Source organism: Delphinus delphis, chromosome 3, assembly GCF_949987515.2.
Source record: "Delphinus delphis chromosome 3, mDelDel1.2, whole genome shotgun sequence".
Taxonomy (NCBI): Eukaryota; Metazoa; Chordata; class Mammalia; order Artiodactyla; family Delphinidae; genus Delphinus; species Delphinus delphis.
This window is the reverse complement of record NC_082685.1, coordinates 121,414,431-121,439,653: the sequence shown is the minus strand read 5'-3', so window position 1 is coordinate 121,439,653 and position 25,223 is coordinate 121,414,431. Positions and strand designations below refer to the sequence as shown.

Below are 25,223 nucleotides of genomic sequence, written 5' to 3'. Positions count from 1 at the left end.
TATGGTTAGCAAAAGGGGAAGGGGGAAGGATAAATTAGGGATTTGGGATTAACAGATACAATCTTCTTCATAACAGTTATTTTTCTACTGCATAGCTAGACTAGCTTTGTGCTGCCCAATACAGTTGTCACTAGCCGCATGTGGCTATTCAAATTTAAATTAGTTAAACTTAAAAATTCGGTTCTTCTGTTGCACTAGACGCATTTCAAGTACTCAAAAGCTAATTTGACTACTGGCTACCAGGCTGGACAGTGCACAGATAGAATATTTCCATCATTGAGGAACGTTCTCTTGGACAGTGCTGGGCTAGATTATGTGTTTTGAAAGTTTAAACTTTCATGTATTAGATTACATTTTAAAAGGCTCCAGTTTACACAACTTATGTTCAGACAGCTTTATTAACTTGGATAGCGTGAAAATAAATTTTGGTGTTGTAACTGAATTGTCTCAAATTCTGAACTAGCAGAGACAAGATTAATGAAGAAAACATAATTATTTGTATATTAATGATACATATATGTTAAATATATCTCCTTAACATTTGCAAAAAGCTGAAACAGAAGACAAAGATAGTAATAGAAATGTCAACCTACCAATAACAAACTCCACAATCTGAGCATCTAAAACATATTTCATGGGTAAAATGCAACAAGCCTGGCATGTGTGTCTGGCATGTTTTTTTTTCCTTTTTCTGTTACCTATCGTACATTATTCATATTGTATAGCACCTGTGTTATTAGACCCAAAATGTGTGCCCACCTCTACAACTACATAACAGAAATAGATGGGAATTGAGAGGTCGGTTTGCCTTTCTCACTCCTACCTAACACAGTCTAAATATGCAGTAGGTACTCCATTCTTCTTCCCTTGCATAAAACCTCTATTTTCCGAGATTCATGTTATTCATCCAAATCACTATTTGGTTTCATCACTGCTTTCTCCCAACTTTATGATGGTCATTTCCCCTCATTTGTTAAAGAGCTTGATACCTGCTTCACGGTCTCACTATACCCTCCAAGTCCTAATAACATCCTCAGTGAATCCAACATCCACACGGAAGACTCCCCAAACTCCCTAGCCTTAACATTCCTAGAACTCCTTCACCTCCACTCAAGGTCAGGCATGCACTCCCATGGCCACACTCCAGATTTGTTCTCACTGAGAACAGTCTCACTTCTCATAACTTAAATTCAAATACATTCCACTCTCTGATCCCCTCACCTGCTATCTCTCTCACCCTGTTTTTCCTACAATACTGGTTCTTTAATTTTTATGCATTTTTCAAAGTTACATCCTTAATTTTCTCCACGCTAGCCTTCTTTAGACTCCACTGTCATTCCCTAGTATAGAGTGAATGGCTCAGCTCATCATTCTCACCAGTATCCTTAAATTCTTCTTGATTTGTTTACTGTTCTGTTGTAATCTCACCTTTCCCTAACCCATTTTTATCTAAAGCATAAATCTGAGGCTAAATTTTTTAACCTACCCACCTGGCACTTAATTTTCTTCGTGCCTAGAATGCTTTCATTGTCACTTCCTTCTTTTCTGGTCAGCTGCAATTTGCCCTTTCAGATCGTTAGCTTCCCATGGGAAGAAATCCTTAAATCCCTAATTAGGTTATGTGACAATTCCACATGCTTTTATAGCATTCCATACTTATTCTATCATATCATATCACTTATCACCCTGCATTGTGATTTTCTGCGACTTCCCAAGAAATTATAAAATCCTTGAGGGCAGAGCCTCTCTCACTCTATCACAGTCTGATAAACAGTAAGCACTCAATTATTTGTTGAGTGAATGAATAAATAATGCCTGAAACAACATAATCATTGTAATTGAAGCTACATGTAATGAATTCAAGATGTAAATTTAATAGAATTAAATACGATAAATAAGCTATAGAGTGTGTTAGAGGTAGTATGAGGGGAAATAGAGCAGGGTAAAGAAGATTAGGAATCCCAGGGGTGTAGGGAGTAGGGAGGGTTGCAACTTTAAATACAGTATTCAAGCCAGGCCTCACTGAGAAGATGACAGCCGAGTAAAGGTGAGGTAAGGGAGTTAGCGATGTAGATATTTGGGTTGGAAGAGTATACAAGGCAAAGGGAACAGCCAATGCAACAGCCCTAAGGTGGGAGCATGCCTGGCACGTACAAGGAGGGAGGCCCGTGTGGCTGGAGCAGAGTGAATAAGGAGAAATATAATAAAAGATGAGTTCAGAGAAGTAATAGAAGGCCAGATTGTGAAGGCCTTGCAGGCCTTTGTAAGAACTTTGGATTTAAGTAAAACAGGGAGCCATCGAAAGGTCTTGGGTAAAGGATATACTGAAACGGAATCACTCTGCCTCTTATACTGAGGGCTGTAGGGAGCAAAAGTAGTATCTGGAAACCCACGGAAAAAGCCACTTAGAGTAATCCAGTGAAAGAGTGGTAGGCAGCAGTAGAGGCAGTGAGAAGTCAGATCTATGATATATTTTGAAGGCAAAGCCAATGGGATTTTCTGAGGGATTGGATATAGTCTGTGAGACAGAGAAAGGAATCAAGAATGACTCAAGGGTTTTTGGCTTGAGCCAGATGAAGTTGACATCTGAGATGGGAAAAACTGCTGGAAGAACATGGTTGTGGAAATGTTTTGGAGACAGCATTTGGACATGTTAAATAGTACATGTCTATTAAAAGTCTAATAAATGGTAAGACATGAGTCTGAAATCCATGGAAGAAGTCTGGGATGAAAATATAAATTTGGGGTCAAATAACATATGAATGGTATCATAAGCAATGAAGCTGGATGAGATCACCAAAGAAATGAGTATTGGTATGGCAGAGAAAAAGAGGCGTAAGTTCTGGGTACTCTGACATTAAGAAGTCGGAGAAAAGAATAGAAACCAGCAAAGGAGAATGAGGAAGAATAAGTAGCAATATAGAAGGACAACCAAAAAGCTACAGTGTCATGGAAGCCTGGTAAAGATCAAGTAAAATAAACACTCAGAACTGATTATTGGGTTTAGCAACATGGAAAACATCTTTGACTTGGCAGGAACATTTTCACTAGAATGTTGGAGGCAAAAACTTTATATGAGCAATTTTAGGGAAAAATGAGAAGAGGAATTAGATATGGTAAGTATTTTTGTTTTTGTTTTTTCAAGATAGGAGAAATAACAGCATGTTTGTATGGTTATGGAAAAACCCAGAAAAGAAGATGTTGAAAAAATCATCCACATGTTTATGAATAAACAAGGATTAGGATAGGCATAGGGTTGGAGAGCGTAAGAGTGAGGAATAGTGTGGGAGTGTGGGTAATAGTCTGATGATACGAAATTAAAAGCTGTGGTTTTTAGATAGGAGGAAGGAAAAATTATCTGGGAGGAGTAATAAGATATAAAGAAGATAGTCAATTCACTTCCAGGCCCAGTCTTTCAAGAGCTAAGGGAGAAAATACATGTCCTTAACTTTAGAGGCCTGCAGAGGAAGCAGTATCTTCAGAGGAGAGCCAGTTTCCATTAGAACAAGAAGGTGAAGGGAAGAAAAATTCAGAGATGTCAGGATGTAAGGGATTTTGCTGATGATGGACCACGAGCTTCTGAGGGCACAGAAGAGTTTCAGTGGTTGGGCAGGGATGAGAAACAGAAGAAGGGATATGCAGAGATTTATGGAATTGGATGGCAAGAGATGAGGAGTGACATGGAATTCTGGGACTTCTTGCCGCGGCAAACATAAAATGGAATAAAGATTAATCCTTGTTTCTTGAACTCAAGAAAGATAACGGTGGCAAAGCTGTGAGTGTTGGGGAGCCAGGGAAGTTCAGGGTGCGTGTCTCTCTTTCTTGACTCCTACTGGGGGAGAGTGTATTTGCTTCTAGTGCTGGAGCTTTCTCTTGATTCTTAAAGGAATTGATGGACTTGAGGCTGGTTCCATTCAGTTTCAAAAATTCATGTGACCCTCACGCACATGGATTTCTGATCAAATAGTTCACAATTTAAAAAATTTCCCTGCTCTAGGGGAAATGTAAGCTAATTTTTCATAGCAGAGTTTGGTTTTACTTACATCTGTATTGCAGGAGCGATACCGTTTCCTTTCCCCAAGGCAATATTTTCCACCTCCTGAAGGTCTGCAAACACATTTTGTTTAACATGTGAATATAATATATCTAACCACATAAACAGTATATATATTGCTTGATGAAAACATATTAACATTTACTTTAAGAAAATAAAAAATCTGACGTTTTATTAGTTATTAAAATAATAATCATGCTGGCGTTAGTTAGCAATAATGATTATGGTTGCTGAACAAAAAATTAAGGCAATCTACCATGAGTAACTTTATAAGGCTCTTAATTGTGATGATATACATTCTTAAGAAAATGTAATTAAATCAATGTATTTTCTAATTATCATAGTAAACAGGTATTCAGCTCAACACAATGAGTTTAAAAATCATTTATAATGAAAAGCCATTTGAATCATATTTAACAAAACACATAATCTGATACTATATGTTCATCAAGTAGAAAATGGAAAGTTTGTGTTTTTTTCCAGACTGGAAATAAGGAAAGGACACAAAATAACTCCCTGGAAATAGCTTCAGCTCAAAGTTTTTAATTCAGAAATAAATTTCTATCTCAATTCAAATATTACATGAAGTTTTAAAAACTTCAGTTTCAAAAAATTAAATCTAAATCTAAGATAGGCTTACATTATATAGATACTTTATATTACATTCAAATTAGGATGTTAAATACGTGTTATACATAAATTAATTTTTGGAGTCTTTAACATTAGAGAAAGTCATATGCTATTATTTGGACATGCAATTTTTGAATGGAAAAAACTAACTTGTTCTTTTAAAAGAGGTCCAAGTCATTCTCTTAAGTATTTGGGTATATTATTTATTATCATAGAGTTTTATACTTTTGATTATTAAATTACAGTAGCCTGCAGTTGAACTTAGGTTAACTATTCTGCACTTGTTTTAAAAAGATCAAGTCTCAATTATAATTTTGGCCCACTGGTATCAATGAGATAATTAAAGTTACACTTTGAATATATTTTGAATGCTAGTGAATGCTGACTTTAAGCAAGGGAAAGAAATGGCCTAGCTTGAACCAGCTGGGAGAAATGTGTTGGTCAGACAAAAACAAGGTAGTGGGGACGGTGGTGGCAATGCTGTTTTATGAGTGGGTGACAGCTCTGTTTAGCAGGATGGTAATAATAGAAAGTGGGAGAATGAAAACACAGAACTAATACAAAGGGAAACAATTTCAAGCTAAAAAGAATAAAAGAGAAGAAAAGAGACATTTAGAGAGAGGAACCAAAGACAGGTATCCTGAGTTAAAATGAGAAAAAATAAACAATAAAAATAGACCATCTTCTACCCCAGCAGGGGGAAAAAAGCAGAAGTGATATTATAACACCATTCTGCACCAAATAATTGTCAGGAAAGAAGGTCCTCAACCTGAGCTCTAGAAAGAAATGGGAGCACTCGACATGAAGCAGCTAAGGAGCAGTTTAGTCTCCAGGAGGACACGCAAGACCAACTAAAGGAATCATCCACCTGCAATGGGCACTGGTGGAAGGGAGAAGCAATACAGCTAGCAAGAAATACTGATGGGGCTGGCTTTATGCCAGGGGGACTCCGGCTGGAGAAAAAGAGTGGTGGGAGAGGAGCAGTCTGACCTACATAAAACAATCGTGAGGAGAAAAGTGGATGCAGCTCCGGAAGGTGATTAATGGGGGCATGTGAATGGAAACTATTTTAACACATGGGCAGTATTCTTTTCATTGTGATTTGTGATGCGAATCAAGGCATTTCAACCCTCAAAGTGCTCTCATTGGTCCTTTTAATACTAATGTAGCAGTAATAATTTTACGTGACATGTGAAAAGACCTTATGCTTCCTGGGAATAATGGTACTGTAGCTAAGACAAGACCTGGATTCATCCATAATTCAGTAGTTTTTGGAGGAGGAAATCTATCTGATTATTACTAGATTAAAAGTCTGGCTATATCTGGGATAGATACACAATGCTTTTCTTTTTTCTTTTTCTTTTATTTTTAGTTACATAGTAAGGTGAAAAGAAGAAAAAGAAAGTCTGTCTAACAAGGCTCCTCCACTTTCCAGTGCCTATTGCTTGTTCTGAAGACAAGCACTTGGCTCACTAGTGAAACGTTTTTACAGATAACATGTGAAACCACAGCTTTGAATCATTTCCAACTGTGTCTTTTTGTTGGCTCCGGCTTACTTTAGCTACTTACGCTGGACTGTCACAGTGTCTTAGGGATGAGGAGACGCCTCCCCCGCAGGTCCTGCTGCACTCTCCCCATAGTGACCAGGGACCCCAGCCCCCATCTATGCTCTGGGGCCAAGTGCCAAAAGGAACACAATCTCCCTGATAACACCACTGCAAGATTTCACAGAAAACAGAGAATTAGCTTTTAGGCAGATAGAGCTATCAGGATAGAAATAAATACATAAGGGTCAGGCATTAGCATTCTCCCAATAGATAACAGACTGAGAGTTCTTTAACTGTGTTTAGACATTGGTAAAGGTGCATGTGATTTGCAAATTATCTTTAGCTAGGCAATGATTTATAAATCTCTAACAAGTACCAGGAGTCTAAAAAACTTGACTTTACTTCTTTTTTCCTTATTTCTTCTCCTCCAGACTTTTAGTGTTTCTCATTATAGAGACCTCAAAACTCTTTTTTAGATATTTTAGTATTAAAACATTTTTTTCTTTATATTCCACTATTATTAGACTCATGGAATGATAACGCAATATGGAAAGTTCCCCAGTAAGGAATTTTTATGATGGTAATTGCTTTTTCTTTAAAAAAAAAAAAAGGCCGGTTGAGGCTACAATAGTAAAAGAATGTGTTGTGGCATTTCATCTACATGACTGCTGCAGACATAATAAAAGCAATGCCAAGACACTAGGGACAGGGTACAAAAAACCCTTATACACAGTGACTAGCCATGTGTATAGTCCCTGCATGAACATGTGTACTGGAATTCTTCTCAGCTTTACTCTCTGCAATAAACCACACATACTGCACATAAGTAGAAAGTCAGGAATAATTTATCGAGATGCAGACATCGCATAATCAGCTCATAACTCTAACATGATAAATCTAATTTGCAGAATTGGTAAAAATGATTTTTTTTTTTAAACCAAGCATTAGGCTAGGCTTTTATTGGTGCATTTTTCTGAGTTATCAAAATTTGATGAACCATACTGATGCTATGAAAGTCATTTGTTTATATGAATAACAATAGGGAACATTATTAGAGTTGAGTAACTGTCAGCAATGTTAGATTGTTAAATAAAAATTCAACCATTATATTAAAATGTAAAGGGATTATGACATGTGATGCTTTGAAAGTAATCAGTTTATTATATTAATTCTGCATATCCAGAATTCTTTCACTTTCACCATTTGTACTACTACCACTCTAGACCAAACTAGCAAATAGATCAGCTTGTTATCTGGTCCCCCTGCCTCACTTTCTTCTATGTATAATCAACCTATTCTCCAGCGAGCTATCAGAGAGCTCTTTTAAAAACATATTATGGCATTATGTCACTTTTTGGCTTAAAAGACTGTGGTGGTTTCCTCCTTCCCTTAACTCTGGTCAACGGTGGCCTTTGTGACCTAGCCTCTGCCTCCTTCTCCAGCCTTATTCTCTTTCTGGTACAGAATGTTCCAGACACACTGGCCTTATTTCTTTTCCTCCATACACTAAACCTGTTCTCTCCTCAGGGCATTTGCATTTGCTGGTCCTCCTGGGAATAATCTTCAGATTCCTTATATTGTCTTCTCATCGTTTGGTCTCAGGTCAGGTGTCACTCAATCAGAGAGGTCTTTCCTTGATCACTCTTATTCTGAAGTGGTTGTACTTCACTATCCCTTCCACCCTCCCCTCCCCCTACTCCAGGATGTATAGAGATTACATCCTCCTGTTTTAGCCCCCTCTTACACCTACTTTAAATCACCCTATTTATTTCTCAGATTACTTCCTTATTATTTTTATTGTCTCCTCTCCTTAGTATGTAAAAGCCTTGAGAGCCAAATGTGGCTGTTCAAATTTAAATTAATTAAAATTAAAAAGTCAGTTCCTTAGACCCACTAGCTACATTTCTAGGGCTCCCATAGCCACATGTGGCCTAGCGGCTATGATGTTGGACAGAGCAGATACAGAACATTTCTATCATCACAGAATGTTCTAATTGGAAATGTTGAATGTCTAGAACAGTGCCTAGAATGTAGTGGGTATGCAACAAAACTTTACTGAATGAATGAATACATTAAATTATAGAATCCTGTGTCCTGTTTTGGTTACTACATTTCAGGAAGGAACTGGAGATACTGGAGGGTAAAGATAGTCATATTCATCTTTGCTTCCCTGGTAGTTGGCACTCAGAGAATATTATAGTAGTTGTAACAACATAAAGGACTTCTTAAGAAAAGTGCTAAGCAATTAGGCAAGAGGAAGTCAAAATTTGGTTGGCTATAAGACCAAACATTCTGACCCTAAATCTAATAAATATTAAAGTAGGACATTAAAAAAGATTACAAGTTTTGGGCAACAAAAATTACCATGAAGAAAAAGAAAATCATCTGTCCAAAATGATGAAGCAGAGGTAGTTGGCTGAACTGATAATACAGTACCAACTCTGGGAGCAGGGCTGCTAATAATGTACATGTGAGAGGGAGAATGTTCCAGCTGCCAGCTTATGATTTACCTAACTGATCTTGAAGACCAACCATGTGCATAATGATATACCAATTGCGTTAGATTTTCATCTATATAAAAGTCACAACAGTGGACCAAATAATCTCCAGTTTTACATTTTTGTTATTACAAGTAGCTATGTGTAAGAATATTTATGCCTGCACCTATGAGAGTAACTGAGCAATGTAGTATTTACCAGCAATTACTGTCTTTTCCTGTGGTTTCAATTAATGACACTTAATACTAAAAAATTCCAAATCTTAAAATTTGCCTATTTTCTTCAAGTTGGAAACTTAGCATTACTGATTTCAAATAACAATAAAATTTGATTTTACATTTATTTTACATAATCACAGAGCTGTACTTAAAGCTCAAAGAGGCTTTAGAATTCATGTGGTCTAAGCACTTCATTTTTTCACATGAGGAAAGCAGAACCTGAAGGAGGTTGACTTGCCCAAGGTCACTTACTGGCAGAAAAGGATTAGCTGTCCAAATACACACAAAAAACAAGTGGAAAAAAAATCAATTGGATGTGCAGGATTACATATTTGAAGACATTAAAGAATACATTAGTATATTTTACTGAACTGTTTTTACTACCTAAAATACAAAATAACACTAGAGATTTTTTTAAAAACCCACTTAGCTGCAAGTATACAACCACATGTTATTTCATACCTCCTTGAGTATTCTTATAATTAGTAGAGGAAAAAACTCTCAGTTTTTGCATTTTTCAGGAGACAAAATTGTGAAGGTCACAAAAACACTGAAAGATGTAGATTCTAAAGTATTTAATAATATTGTTTTACATGTGTCCTAGATGCACACAAAATGTAGCACAGGGAAAGAACTCACATAAATTCTCTTGTTTTCCTTTTAAAACTTATTCTGAAGGTAAAAGATAAATACAAATATTCAGTTTGTAAAATGTTGCTCAGTTCTTACCATTAGTTAATATCTACAGAGCAGTAGTATTCTATAAGTGGTTTGCTAAAACCTTTTACTGCATAAATTTATGCTATTGATTATATCTATTCCATAGAGTTATAATAGACAATTATATCAGAAAGTTAAATAACATAGATTAATGGGTAAAGAATGAAGAATTCATAATAATAAGTATCAGTCATTTAGCAGCTGACAAGAGACTAGTGTCTAGTTTAACAACTAATTAACAACTCAGTCTGTGTGGGGATGACTTCAGTCTGTGGGTATCCTGTGTTACAAACTTGAGTTCTCATTCTAGCAATATCTTTCTTTGGTCCAGAGCAAGTCATTTGTTTCTTTTCTTTAGTTTCCCTGACTACAAAATGGGGACTAACTTTAGTTTTTGATTATAATATGATTTGGATTAGGATGACTACAGAAATTAGTTCTATACAGACATACCCTCAAGTTAAAAATCTATCAAACAACTTGTTTAATTTTGCTCTCTAGCAAAATGTTCTTTTGTGCTTTCCCCTCACCTTGTGTTTATAGGAAAGGATCTCCTTGGAATTTTTGCTACTTCTCCTTCTGGTAGTATTAAGTATCTTGATGTAGTACATGATTTTAAGAGAAGAAACTTATTTAACTTAATAAGTTTTTTTAGAAACCTATAGGGAACTTCAGGTGAATCCAGTTATTTGAGCTAATTTTCTAGATGACTATATTAACCAATATATACTAAGATTTTAATGTAAGTCATAATTAATATAATTGGATTACACCAAATAAAGTAGATTCAAGTATAAAATCCTACAAGCACATTAAAGGTGAGAATTTTGAGTTTTGTATTTTCTATTTTTACCCTTTTTTTTAAATCTAAAGGTGCCAAACTGTAAAAGCTCTATTTCCATAGGCATAGAATTTTACTTCATGTCTTAAACTAGAAGAGTTCAATATTCAGATGGAAACTAGTTTTTAATCTTTATTACCAAGGGTTATATCCAATCTAGTGATTTTGGACTATTCTAAATATCAGTCATATTACTATAGCCTAAATGATCCAGATAAATTGGATAAATCTGGCTTTCTTTTTGCTAATTCAGGTGTGTTTAACCAGATTCAGAAAGGTGAAAGAAGTGAAACTATCGCATTCAAAAATAAAAATTCATATTGCCCATTCTTGCTTTTCACATTCCTTCTAAATAAAAGAAATATGTCTTTAAAACTATCTAGAAAGATGATATATTCTAGTGAAACACTTATTTTCTTAAGAAACACTTATTAATCATTAAACAACATCTCTTTCTGTTAGGCCACTGAATTTCATGATCTCCATCAGGGAATTGTCTTAAGCAAGATATATTATAAATCAAAAAATCTAACTTTGAAAATTTGTCAGAATTCTACAAAGGAAAATTTCAAAATGAGTATATATACAGTATTTTTAAATAATTTTTTAAAACTAGATATATTTTAGGATGTGATTATGGTAGATCTTGTACCACAGCCAGCACTGGGTCTAGGCAGCATTTGGAATAAGATACCTCTAAGGAAATCCTAAGATTTTAAAGGAAGTGATATTGGTGATTCAATATAGAACATTCTTCCTAAATCAGAAAAGCTGAGAGTTGGAGCACAGTGCTATTAAAAGCCTTATCTTTCTGCTCTGCAGGTGCGGGAATGCTAAAGTTTATTTCAGCCGAAATTCTAAATCAGAACTTGTCATCCCATACTATTTAAATTTCTAGAGCAACTGGAAGAGTCATTCTTTCTTCACTTCTTGTGTTTATAGTTTGGGACTCAGTCAAAACATTTTACATTCTACTTTAAATGAATTAAGATCTAAGGCTGCAAATGTCCTATTATATATCCAGTGCTTTAGAAGGGCATGTAATAATCCTATTCTAATCCAGCCCCGTGTTTCCCATGCAAAAATATTAGGAATCAATGTCATGTATATGTAAGCCCAAATGCTGGGTTATGTCTCTAATTGGGGCTTATAGAATCATTAAATCAATCTCTTGGCAATAAACCAAGTATTTGAAACCTTCTTTGTGGTCACCATCAGAGCGTGGACTGGGTTTTGATTATCCTTAATATCCCGTTCAGTAATAATGCCAACACTGCTATCAGAGTTTTTATAGTGTAGATCTTTGTTTACCATTTCATCAAATATGGCATCCCTCCAATTTCTGTCCAAAGGGCTATTGTTGATGCCATGTCTAAGAAAAGTTCTTTTGGCTGAAAGTTATATTGATTGATTTGTAGAAGCGTGACCCATGGACACACAGTACCAGCACACTGTCTGGGCTCATCAAATTTCCTCCTTTGGTTAATGCTACTGTCCCTGAGCACATCCATTCAGACCATATGGTTCTTATTCAGTCCTTGAATGGCTTATTCAGGCAAACATCCAATGGCTGTAATAGCGATGTCAGACCCCCCAGGACTCACGCAAAGATCAGTTTTTAATTTTTTGGCCATATTTCTTACTCCATCTGCTAAATGTGCATGGAACAGTTCCCATACTTACATGGAACATTTGTGGAACTGCGCCCCCGGGCAAAGATCCCATATCTTTTGCAGCCAGAGTTTGACGAGATCATTGTGGATCCAGTCCTCTGGATATGTCTATGCTATCACTTGAGCCATATTTCTCCCCTCCCCCCAACCTTTTAAAAAAAGATTTATTCAAAAAGCTATGAGCAGCTTTGGTTTTATCCTGCTGGCTAGACAGGATGTAGGTTCTTTCTTGTTCCTTCTGATGAGAGTAGTTTTGAAATTCAGAGTTAAGATCAGAGGTCGTGGATGTACCATTCATGCTTCTGAGACACACAAATTCATGCTTATAGTCTGTTATGCTCATTACTGCCAGTTAAGACAGTCTGGCAAAGAATTTTCTGCCCACCATCATCTAAGGCTGGCACATAATAATGAAAAGTAATGATGATGCTCTAGTAATATAAATTAACACCATCCCTCTGAGGAAGGCAACAAAAAGCTCACTGAGATATTATCTCATTCCATCCTCACAATATCTCTATGAAATATGTAAAAATAGATTTTCTCTCATTTTAAAGTGGAGATTCATTATTTTGCCAATTTTAACACTATCATATATTCTTAGCTCAACGTTCTGTCTGGGTGCCTTTTTTATCGTGATTCCAGAGGTAACAAACTGTTACAGGTAAACAAATGAAAAATACACTTAGTAATAAAGGGTAAAACATATTGTTAACCCATCTCAGGCTCAGTGACTCACTATTCCTGTGACAATGAAAATCTGCTTTTTATTCTACACAATTTCCCACCTGAAAGTAAAGTATAATCAGAGGCAGTATAGAGGGGGTAAAGTTTTCCTCTTTGGAATCAGAAAGACCCAGGCTGGAATCTCAGCTCTACTATTAAATTGCTATGTAATCCTAGGCTTTCAAGTCTCACTTTCTTCATCTGTAAAATGGAGTTAAAACAGTACCCACCTTATAGGATTTTTGTCAGTAGTAAACAGAACAAATATGTGCCCGGCATAGTGTAAGTATAAAACTATTCATTATCATCGGACTTCCCTGGTGGCGCAGTGGTTAAGAGTCTGCCTGCCAATGCAGGGGACACGGGTCCGAGCCCTGGTCCAGGAAGATCCTACATTCCACGGAGCAACTAAGCCCATGTGCCACAACTACTGAGCCTGCTGCTCTAGAGCCCACAAGCCACAACTACTGAGCCTGTGCGCCACAACTACTGAATCCCACGTGCCTAGAGCCCATGCTCCGCAACAAGAGAAGCCACTGCAATGAGAAGTCCGCGCACCGCAATGAAGAGTATCTCCCACTTGCCTCAACTAGAGAAAGCCTGTGCGCAGCAACGAAGACCCAACGCAGCCAAAAATAAATAAATAAAATAAATAAATTTAATAAAAAATAAAACTATTCATTATATTATCATCATTATTACTGATAATGTCAACTATTTATAGATGGCAAGAACACAGACTAGCCACACAAAGTTGACCAGACCAACAGAAAATTTCACTTTAATTTTGTCATTAAGTGTTTGCATGACTGTTTTGGTTTGAGTCAAAATTCTGGGCTCTTGTTTAAGATCCAAATAGGTATAGCCTTAAGAGGAAAATCCGCATTTGTCAATAGTAAACATGCTTCTCTCTTAAGGAAAAAAGCAGCAACAATGAAAATTCATGAATAGATAACACAGCATATGCAGTTAGTTAAAAAATGAGTTAAAAATAATGAAGTGCTCAGCTCACATGAATAGTTCTTTATATTCATTTTCCCTTAAAAATGTAAGTTGATCTAGTTCTTTGAAAGCCTTTTTATAAATTCAAAGTTAATGATAGGGATATTTTGAGTGTCTTCTCCTAGTACTCTGTCCTTTTTCTTTCTAGGAGTCTACATGTGTATTTGTTATTTTCATTCATTCATTCATTTAAAAACCTCCTAGTCCTATCCTGAATCTGTCTACAGACCTTCCATGCCTCTGGAAGAATGGCTAAGATTTGTTTCGTAAGTTAATTTGAGATGATGAAATCCAATGTATCGCCTTTACGAAACTACACTCTAATGTTGTGAATATTAATGACCTCTTGGTATACAAACTTTGCTACGCTTCCAAGTTCTTAAATAGATTTTCATGGAGCCCAAGATGCTGTGCCAAGATATGCTGGAAGCTGACAAGATTCTAAGGACAGGGTAAGGAGGCAGCCAAGGGGTTCTTTTAACCCGAGCTTTTCCATTTTTTTCAAATGTATATCTCAGGATTATGTAGAATGCATTTGAATAAACGGTTTAAGGATCAAAAAGTTGACAACCATTAGCCTAGATTAAGAAAGTGAATCTTTAGAAATCAAATACATTTCTGCCCCATTTTCTTCACGTTTTCTTGTCTGTGCTTATTCTTATTTATGCTTAGAAGTAATTACATTTCCCTTCTATTCGCTTATCTAAATTTAAATTCAATACTGTCAGCTTTGATATTATATTGAGCATTTTCTAAGTAGCCTTCAAAATTGTAATTGGCATGTAAATGTCATCTCTGTCAAATATATGCACATAAGCTGTAAGATATGACATTCCAGAGCCCTGCTATTAAGCACAAATGTTAAGATATTAAATACGTGTTTACCATAAAGATGATTGAGTTGAGTTCTGTGTTCTCAGATAGCCACTACTTGTTGTTTACCTATTTAGAGTGATTATATAGTTTATACAATGCTTTCAGGAGAGCTCTGAGGTTTAAAAGAATGAGTTCTTTGTGCTTTGGGTTAAACAATAAAGTAAAATAAAAAGATCCATCAGGCCTAGTAATAGTATTATTACAGGCAAATAGAAACAGTGGCTGATTGGTATAGATCACAATAATAATAATCAATCAGTGGCAAATAAAGAACCAGATTCTCACTGTGACTTTCCCCTTATAGTTGTGTATTTCTTCGAAGTACAGATTGATGTAAATTGCTACTTGTAAAAAAAAAAAAAATTGCTACTTGTCGTTGACAAGAATTGTTGGTTCCAAAATAAACCCAGATTGTTGTTTCAAGAATGCAGTTCCTAATATTTTCTATTACATCTATGAAAAAAAGCAAGGAATTCTTGGTAGTGTGTGAAGGTCTCTGTATTTTTATTGGCTACTTATAAAAGTTTCAAAAAAAGATCCTTAATCTTTAAAAAATGACCCTATCAATTCATACATTTAGCATAATTTACCAACATTTCCAAACTCAGCATGGAAAAGCCATCAACATGGCACTAGGTCATGGGTCCCGAATGAAGCCGTCAGCAAGGATTAATAAACTGTGACAGCTGCCCAAAAGCTTTCATTCTTTTTATTTAAACGTCAGATTGCAAGCTGAAATTCAGTGTAATCTTTTTTGAAACTAGCCCAACTAACATGGAAGAAGTCAGAACTGAGAACAGATGACAGTGTCGTTATTGTTGTAAATTCAGGCCATAGCAATAAATTTTAGAATCCACATATATAGCAATTCCTAAAGAATTTCAGGAATAGGCTAAAATATTCTTATCTGTTTGAACATTTCTTAATAATTATAGTTTTTGAAAACTAGGCTGATGAAACTGAAAATTATTTAGCAACAATTTCTATGCTCAATAAATTAACTATTCTTCTACTACTAGATCTTTCTCTCACATTGCAATTTAAAAGTGACTCATTAGACCATAGTTATAAAATCTACTTTAGGATCACATAATTTTCTTGGATACTGTCAGAAAAAAAACAGACATATGACTAAACAGACTCTATTAAATAAGATTGTTGTTGAACGTTTTTGTGCAAATATAACTCAAACGTATACATATAGAAAGGTGAAACTGATCCAGAAAATGCTCACTATACTTTCCTAAACAATGCATATTTGCAGATATCAAGATAATTCATTAGGCTAGGAATTTATTATTTTCTCAAGCACATTTTAATTAGTATGCATTATTCCCTAGTGGTTGAATATCAACACCAGAAATTTATCAGTTTAGTCTACATGTTAAATAGCTAATGAATCATTTGAGCTTACCCCCTTTTCAATATTCCCAGTTTGACAGAGTGTTCCCTCAGCTGCGGGAATACTGTTGGTGACACAGCGGTTGCTTTTGCTGAGACACCAGAGCTCTCTACACACTTCCTAGGAAAGAAGGCAAAAGCAAGTTGATCAGAAGTAGAGACTAAAATCATGTCCACTCTTTTATAAAAATACCCATAGTATATAAGCAATACTAAGCATTACTTGTCTCTTGCTGTTGTTGAAGCATCATAGATGAGGATTTTGGAGGTGGTCCTTCTGGAAGGTAGGTTACTCGTTTCACAAAATCATTTTAATATTTGTCTTTATGATTCTTATTTCAGTGGATAAAGTATATCTTAGTTTTTAATACTGATTAGAATCTTTTTAAAATAATGTGCAGAAATTTCATTAATAGAGAAGAGTAGTGAGAAAGAATGAATATGTAGAAAGGAAATATATGTTTATTACTCCCCAAAATATACAATAGCACAAACTTTCCAATTACTAATAGAGTGGCCAAGTAGGTGATTTCCTAGTCCTACTGAAATATTCAAATAAAGTGTATTTTTTAAAAAGAGAGAAAGAGAGACACTATGGGAATGGACAGGAAGTGATTTATAAAATTCATAAATGCCTAAAGAACAATCTAGCAATGTTATTTTTAGTTCATCAATGTAGCCCACTTTCATGAAAGGGAAATTTGGTTTTGAACAAATGCTGCTATTTATGTGCCATTTCCATAACTGATATATTTCAGATGTTATTTGGCGCTGTTTTGTCTTCTTTATTATGATTTCTCATTATCCCACCTCACCATGGGAGAATTACACTTATTGTAATGTTGGCAATATAAAATACCTCATTTTGTTCACACTTATATTAATCTATCAGATTTTAAAATAAGCTGTCCAACATATCCCAAAGTAAAGTCTTTGAACAGCCAAAACACAGATTGCTTTGAAGAAAATACTCAAATTTTTCAGTTTATTGTTATATATGATTGTCGACTAGCATCATTACTGATATTAAAGGTTTTTAATTTAAACTGGAACCATTAAGTAAAAAATACATATTTGCAATAAAAATATATTAATCTTTTTTTTTTTTTTGCGGTACGCGGGCCTCTCACTGCTGTGGCCTCTCCTGCTGCAGAGCACAGGCTCCGGATGCACAGGCTCAGCAGCTATGGCTCACGGACCCAGCCGCTCCACAGCATGTGGGATCTTCCTGGACCAGGGCATAAACCCGTGTCCCCTGCATTGGCAGGCGGACTCTCAACCACTGCGCCACCAGGGAAGCGCAAAATATATTGATCTTGAATGTAAAGACAAATTTATATATAACATTCAATTCTATTGCTATTATTCCCCAACTGCCCTTTTATTCTCAAAACATAATTGTAAGAACTTATGCCACACATCACAAGAAAAAAGTCTGTAACTGTGTATTGTGATAGGTATTAACTAGATTTATTGTTGTGATCATTTTGCAATATATACAAATATTGAATAATTATGTTGTAAACTGAAACTAACATTATGTTATTTGTCAATTATATCTTAATTAAAAATTTTAAAAAAGAATTTATGTCACATAAACACAATTCAGAAATACAGCGGTAACACTGAATTCACTGGTTAACCATTACTACAAATGGAGATGCCTCACAGAGTATAGCAAAAGGAAAGAATCTATTTGGGCCCCTCTTTAGGGTGCTCCACTCCACCAGGCAGAGAAAGAGACATAAAATTTATATTAGACTTTTAAAATACTTTTCAAAATTTATATATCATATCTAATTTATTCATCTGCTTTAAATTCCATGTGGAGAACTATTGAGCTAGAATAAAGTTAAAACATCAGAAAAGAAAAACATGTGCTGTGGATCATAATATAAAGATAAAACTTTCCTGTTCTTACAGTCCAAGGTATTACAAATTCTTTCTTTCAAAGCTTCAGTTTCTGTTTAAAGAGAATGTTATTTATACTACTTTATTCTTCCTTTTCTATAGGAGATGGTTTCTTACTATATGTTCCTAAATATATTCTCTTAGTTTATTTTAAAAGCAGTAGGATTACCATTTTAAGCTCTTAAAATATTATCCCATGTATCAAAAATATTCATATTCAAAGAGAAATATGTTCACAAAAACAGAGACGCATTGCTAGGACAATGTATTAGGAAATTGCTAACAAAATTATCCATAATCCTGGACCATCCTCTTGATATTTTATGATTACTTTAGACAGAAGTAAAAGAAGCCTAAAGTTTCTTTAGACAGAACTATGCAATGAAAATTCTATCATTGAAAAGGACAATATTCATAGAACCTATTAGGAAAACACACTATTTAGTCAAGTTATAGAAACTCTATTTTCCAAAAATGCCTTGAAAATCTCTACCCAAAATGGCAAGTGCTCAAGATACTCTTTCCAAAACTTTAATCTCAAGATTCACAATACAGTCCTCTGATAAAGCCCTCTTATCCTTTAGGGAATGACACATTTTGAAAGTTTGATTCTTGCTTTTAAAAGATTTTATTATGTTAGTGGGCTCTCGGGGATTTGAATTCTGCTAGGGCATTAAGTTCTCTCAGATTGCTGTTTAAAGTATGGGACTAGAAATCTAAGGATGGGAAACACTCTCAAGATGTTAAGCTAGTCTGGGAGAAGACTCTGAAGAGTTTTCAAATAGATCTCTCATCTAGAATTTTAACTTGGTTAAGAAAGATTTTGAGGGGCTTCCCTGGTGGCGCAGTGGCTGAGAGTCTGCCTGCCGATGCAGGGGACACGGGTTCGTGCCCCGGTCCGGGAAGATCCCACATGCCACAAAGCGGCTAGGCCCGTGAGCTATGCCTGCTGAGCCTGCACGTCCCGAGCCTGTGCTCCGCAACGGGAGAGGCCACAACAGTGAGAGACCCGCGTACCGCAGAAAGATTTTGATACCCCAATCAAGAATCCCAAGATAAAAAATATTCTCTTGGAAGACAAAAAACAAGAAAATTTTATTTCTTACCGAGAAAGAGGTACACTTCCTGAAAGAATCTGAGAACAATTTCATACTTTCAGAAATACCCTTCTTTCTCTAAACTGCTAGATCCTAGACCATGGTTGATCAAACCATCATGCTGTACACCATAAACTTATACAGTGATCTATGTCAATTATTTCTCAATAAAACTGGGGATAAAAGGTTTAAAAAAGCTGGGGGCTATGCAGATTTCAGTTCAATGTACAGAAAATCTTCCAAAAGTCAGACCTGAACAATCATAAGATAAAACTGAAATTTCCCATCACTGGAGATACTCCAGCATACACTAAATAACCTCTTAGCAGCAATGTTGTAGGCAGGAAAAAAAAGAAAGAAAGTAACATTTTTTCAGGGTATACTGTTAATTACTGTGCTAGGCATCTTTGTATCTCATTTAATCATCATGACAATCTTCTTATCTTAGAAATCATGAGAAACTTAGGTTCAGAAAGACTTAGCAATTTGCTTCAATCCTAACTAAATCTGGATTTGAATCAGCTGTCTGATATCAATGCCCAAAATATCTCCACACAATTAAGCTACTTTCAGTTTCTTTTAAATGTATCAAAATTGAATAAAGTCATTGGCCAATTAAGGCTGATTAGTAAAGGTTTACTTGTATTTTAACATAATACAAAAACTCACTAAATGTTCGTAATATCCTTCTACCCTTTACCCGTATTTTAAAGGACGATATCTCAAATTAAGACTATTATGTACTAATTCATAATATATCCATTCAATATATGAACTTAGGCACCAACTTATACATTATTATTATTGGAACTTCTAAATGTAACATCACCACTTAAGGATACTGTTAACATACTCCTCAAAAGTGTTCCACGGTCTTCCAAAAGACAAGACAGTTAAAACATTCCTACTTATTTAAAATTTTAATATCAACTTCCAGATTTCTATTCTATTTGATTTTTCAAATGAATGACACGGTTTGCAAACATTAATAACAATGAAAATATTAGCAAGTATAAATCATAATTAAAAATATATAGAGAGGGTTTTGAAGTAATTACCTAATGAAGAATAATTTACCTGATATTCAGAAAATAACTTTGTAAAGAACTGAACTCAGGCTCCTTTGATCAGAATAAAATAGTTGATTATTTTACAGTCAAAGACCCTTTCAGTACAATAAAAGAAATTAGGATTATCTTTTCTAATGTTTCCATTCTTTTCAAGTAACTATAGCTATTAAATGATGCTAAAAAATGGGAAGAAAAGCCCTTTGATTTACCTGGGAAAATTAAAATTTGCAGTTTACATAAGGGGGCAAGGAATATCATAAAAGCGCAAAACCATTTCACAACTATTGTATCATTAAGAAAGTAAAACAGTATATGAAGAGAAAATGGCATTTTTATTGCTAGATGTTTTTTTTTTTTAATTTTTTAAACAACTGTAAAGATCAATAAAGATATACACACAAATTTTCTGTCCTTGGGAAACCCTAAAGCCTAGGCCATCTTTGGTCCTTGCTTCTGGATATGAAATATTCTCTTTGTCCTCATTATCCTATAGGTAATATCTCTCCACAGCTATTCGGAATAAAGGATCATGATGGCCCAGGGGGAGAGCAGAGCACTGAAGAAGTCAAGAAGGAGCATCAGTGATTAGAAAGGTTACTTATCATTGTATCACACAAAGGAAAATTGAAAACCAACATATGGTGACCCTGTGGCCTGACTCCAGGTATTTAGTAGTCATTTGAAGAAAGAGAATAATGCACCCTTATTTCAGCTTTAAATAGGTTAATCCTGTTACGTGGGTAATTTAAGTGCAAGAGATCCTAAAAAAGGCAAAAAAAAAAAGATCATATCTATATATATTTTTTGTTATATACGTATTTTATATATACATTAAATACACACACATATATACATATATAAACAAAAAACTAATCTAGAAATGCAGATTAAACAATTAATTATCAATTTGAAAGGGTTAAAAATTATTAACTTGTTTTAAAAAAATACTTCTAAGAAGCAAACCCAGAGTAAAAACTACTGATCTCTAAGAACACAAATGATTATGAACCTATGATTTTGGCTTGAAATTCAAGGAAAAATAAAAATTACGTCAACTTCTTGTCAAGTATATATGCCTGATATATATGTTTGGACTCCAAAAGAATATTGAGGTGTTAAAACAATTCCATACCTTTTATTCCCTAAGCCCATATCAAACCATATTGTAGAATATTTATGCTACCTTAAAATCCTCAAGAAAAGTGATTCTACAATCTCCCTCAGTACAAAATTTCAATATTTAATAACTTGAAATTCTTCCTACCACCTAATCTACAACCTTCCAGCTGTAAAAATTAAGGCGACTGTGTTTTTTTATGCTCTTGGTGGGGAAGGAGAACAATTTGTTACCAGGAATCAAACTATAATAAATGTTCCAAAGCCTGAAAGTGATTTTGAAGCCAACATTTAGCTTTCTTTTTCACAGGCTATTCAAACTCAATTTCTTTAAACTTCCCTTATATGTACTTCTAAGTATTTCACTATTATCCTCTCCCAAGTTATCTGCATCTCTTAAAAATAAAGTTCGGGGGCTTCCCTGGTGGCGCAGTGGTTGAGAGTCTGCCTGCCGATGCAGGGGACACGGGTTCATGCCCCGGTCCAGGAAGATCCCACATGCCGTGGAGCGGCTGGGCCCATGAGCCACGGCCGCTGAGCCTGCGCGTCCGGAGCCTGTGCTCCGCAGCGGGAGAGGCCACAACAGTGAGAGGCCCGTGTACCGCAAAAAAAATAAATAAAATAAAATAAAATTTGGTAGGTAGCCAACAGTACCCTAAAAAGACTAATAAAGTATTTCTATTGGAATGATTCTCAATCAGAAAGCAAAAATTACTTGAATCTTAGCTAATTGATAGTGATAAAATAATAAACAAAGGGAGTAACCATGAAAACATTAAAAACTGAGTCTAAGAGACAAAAGAGGTCTGTCTTAAATATACTCCACAGGGATAATACCCTGATTAGAGAACTCAAATATATCTTATCTTTAGCAGGTTACCCTTACTCCAAAGAGCTATACTTCAGGCAGACACAGCTTGATGGCATGCTTATTAAAGATATTAATTAATATGTTAAATAAAAATAATTTATACTATCCTGTATTTTAATTCTATGCTTACCAAAAAACTTTTGATAATAAATTTGTCTACCGGGTAGACTTCCTTAGGTAATAAAATGTTCAGATTTCAGTACAGTTGACTGAATATAAACAGAGAGGCTACATTTCTTACTATAAATTAATAAATCCAATTTTATATATAAACATATATATTCCCTTGATCTTTCATGTCTAATATTAGATCCTAAAAATCTCTCATAACTTAAAGTATGGAACAAATGTAGTACACTTAGCCATTTACAGATTATTCTACCATTAATCACTTAATTGAGGTATGTAGAAGAGAAACATTAAAAAGTTTAATGATCTGTAAGTAAAATAGAGCACTTGCCACAAACATATTTCCTCTGGAAAGATTCAAAATGAATGAGAAGTCTTAAAGTTTCCAAAGTAATGTCATATTTTCTTTTTGTATGTTCTGTTTCCACCACAATACACTGAGATTCTGCAATATTAAAGTCAAAATTATGGAGCCCACATACTTCTGTACATAAACACCTCCATTCATTTCATAAAATTATGGAGCAGCACCCTTCCATAAAATAAGAGTAAATCTGCAATTCCCTAGAAAAACAAGGGCATTGCTATAAGGGAGTATTATCAGTGGCAGAGTTGCTTTAGTACTCTGTGTAGGGTGTTTTTGGAGGGGAAGAGAAAAGGGAAGGGAAGAGGACATAGATCACTTTACAAAAGTCATCAATTTTACAATATGGTTTTCCCAGATTACAAAATCATATTTGTTTCCTAAGATAATGTGTCTTTGAAATTCCGTGATTCTCTGCAAATCAATAAGTTATCTTGGTTTCATTCATTAAAAATCTTTCAGTAGTTTTCCATTGCTCTTAAAAACCTAGAATTCTTAACATGGCCTGTAATTTGGATCCTACTCTTTTCTTGCCTCATGTATATGATGCTTGCTTTGAGAGCTTCGGCCTCACTGGCCTTCTCTCAGCTCTTCAAATACACAGCCTCATGGTCTTCACAAAGGTCCTCTCTCCTCTCTCTCTTTTTTTAAACATCTTTATTGGAGTATAATTGCTTTACAATGTTGTGTTAGTTTCTGCTGTGTAACAAAGTGAATCAGCTATATATATACATATATCCCCATATCCCTTCCCTCTTGCATCTCCCTCCCCCACTCCCTATCCCACCCCACTAGGTGGTCACGGAGCTGATCTCCCTGTGCTATGCGGCTGCTTCCCACTAGCTATCTATTTTACATTTGGTAGTGTATATATGTCCATGCCACTCTCTCACTTTGTCACAGCTTACCCTTCCCCCTCCCCAAATCCTCAAGCCCATTCTCTAGTAGGACTGTGTCTTTATTCCTGTCTTGCCCCTAGGTTCTTCATGACCATTTTTTTCCTTAGATTCCATATTATGTGTTAGCATACAGTATTTGTTTTTCTCTTTCTGACTTACTTCACTCTGTATGTATGACAGAGTCTGTCTGTATGACAGACTCTAGGTCCATCCACCTCACTACAAATAACTCAATTTCATTTCTTTTCACAGCTGAGGAATATTCCATTGTATATATATGTGCCACATCTTCTTTATCCATTCATCTATCAATGGACACTTAGGTTGCTTCCGTGTCCTGGCTATTGTAAATAGAGCTGCAATGAACATTGTGGTACATGTCTCTTTTTGAATTATGGTTTTCTCAGAGTATATGCCCAGTAGTGGGATTGCTGGGTCATATGGTAGTTCTATTTTTAGTTTTTTGAGGAAGCTCCATATTGTTCTCCATAGTGGCTGTATCAATTTACTCCTCTCTCTCTTTGCCAGATAATTCTTCTCACTCATTTATTCACCAAATATTTTATGAGCTCCTATTATGAGGCAGGCATTGTGCTACTCACTTTATAAATAGCCATGAATAAATAGGCAGGCAGTAAGCAAGATGAACAAGTAAAATACATAGTATGTTAGAAAGTAACAAATGGTAAGGATTAAAATAAAGCAAGGAAAAATGACAAGAAATGAGTGTGTTTGTGTACGTGTGTGCATGTGTGCATGCATGCATGCGCAAGTTTAGATAAGGTTGTTAGGAAAGGCCTTACCTAGAAGATCACATTTAACTATTAACAAGCAATCAAATAAGCAAAATGATTATGGATTGTAATAAGTGCTATGAAGGAAATGAAAAGCATAATTTCCTTTATGCTTTAACTGGGAGCATAAATGTAAGTAAATGGGAGAAGCCTTTGCATATAGATGGATCAGAGAGAAAATCTCTCTGAAGAGAAACTGCATGTGAGCTGAGATTGAAGGATGAGAACGAGTCAAAATGTGACCCTTAGAGTATCTTAACATGGTCCCCAAAGTACAGATGGCTCAGATTCTCCTAAAGCACTATTAGCATATCAGCTATATAGGATGGTATCATGGATGACATAGATATTCACAGAGGAAAGGGAAACGTGTATAGAATATCTGCCATGTGCCAGGTAAATGAAAAGCACTTTGCATGCTTGTCATACTCTTTTTCTAAAGGTTTCAAGAACAAGTTAGCTGCTGTTCGCTGTAAAAAGTTGTTGCTGAGTAAAATCTGCTGGGGGTCAATGAACATTTAGGTTGCTTCCATGTCTTAGCTATTGTGAATAATGTTGCAATAAATATGAGAATACACACTCAAAGATCCTGACTTCAATTCCTCTGTATATACACCCAGGAGTAGGAATCCTAGATAATATGGTAGTTCTAATTTTAATTTTTTGAGAAAGCTCCATATTGTTTTCCACAGTGGCTGCACAAATTTACATTCCCACCAACAGTGTATAAGAATTCTCTTTTCTCCACATTCTTGTGAACACTAGTTATCTTTTTTCTTTTTATAA

At 35.3% G+C, this 25,223-nt stretch overlaps 1 protein-coding gene across 1 annotated transcript in view; it reads right to left on the bottom strand.

Moving 5' to 3' along the window:
• The window catches only part of ADAMTS6 (ADAM metallopeptidase with thrombospondin type 1 motif 6), a 270,671-nt gene that overhangs the window by 82,947 nt on the left and 162,501 nt on the right, over nucleotides 1-25,223 (bottom strand). Inside the window, exons 12-14 of the mRNA XM_060007024.1 lie at nucleotides 16,200-16,307; nucleotides 6,254-6,399; nucleotides 4,044-4,107 (exon numbers count right to left, since the gene is read on the bottom strand). Coding sequence (XP_059863007.1) covers nucleotides 4,044-4,107; nucleotides 6,254-6,399; nucleotides 16,200-16,307 — 318 coding nt within the window. The remainder of the gene's footprint in view (nucleotides 1-4,043; nucleotides 4,108-6,253; nucleotides 6,400-16,199; nucleotides 16,308-25,223) is intronic.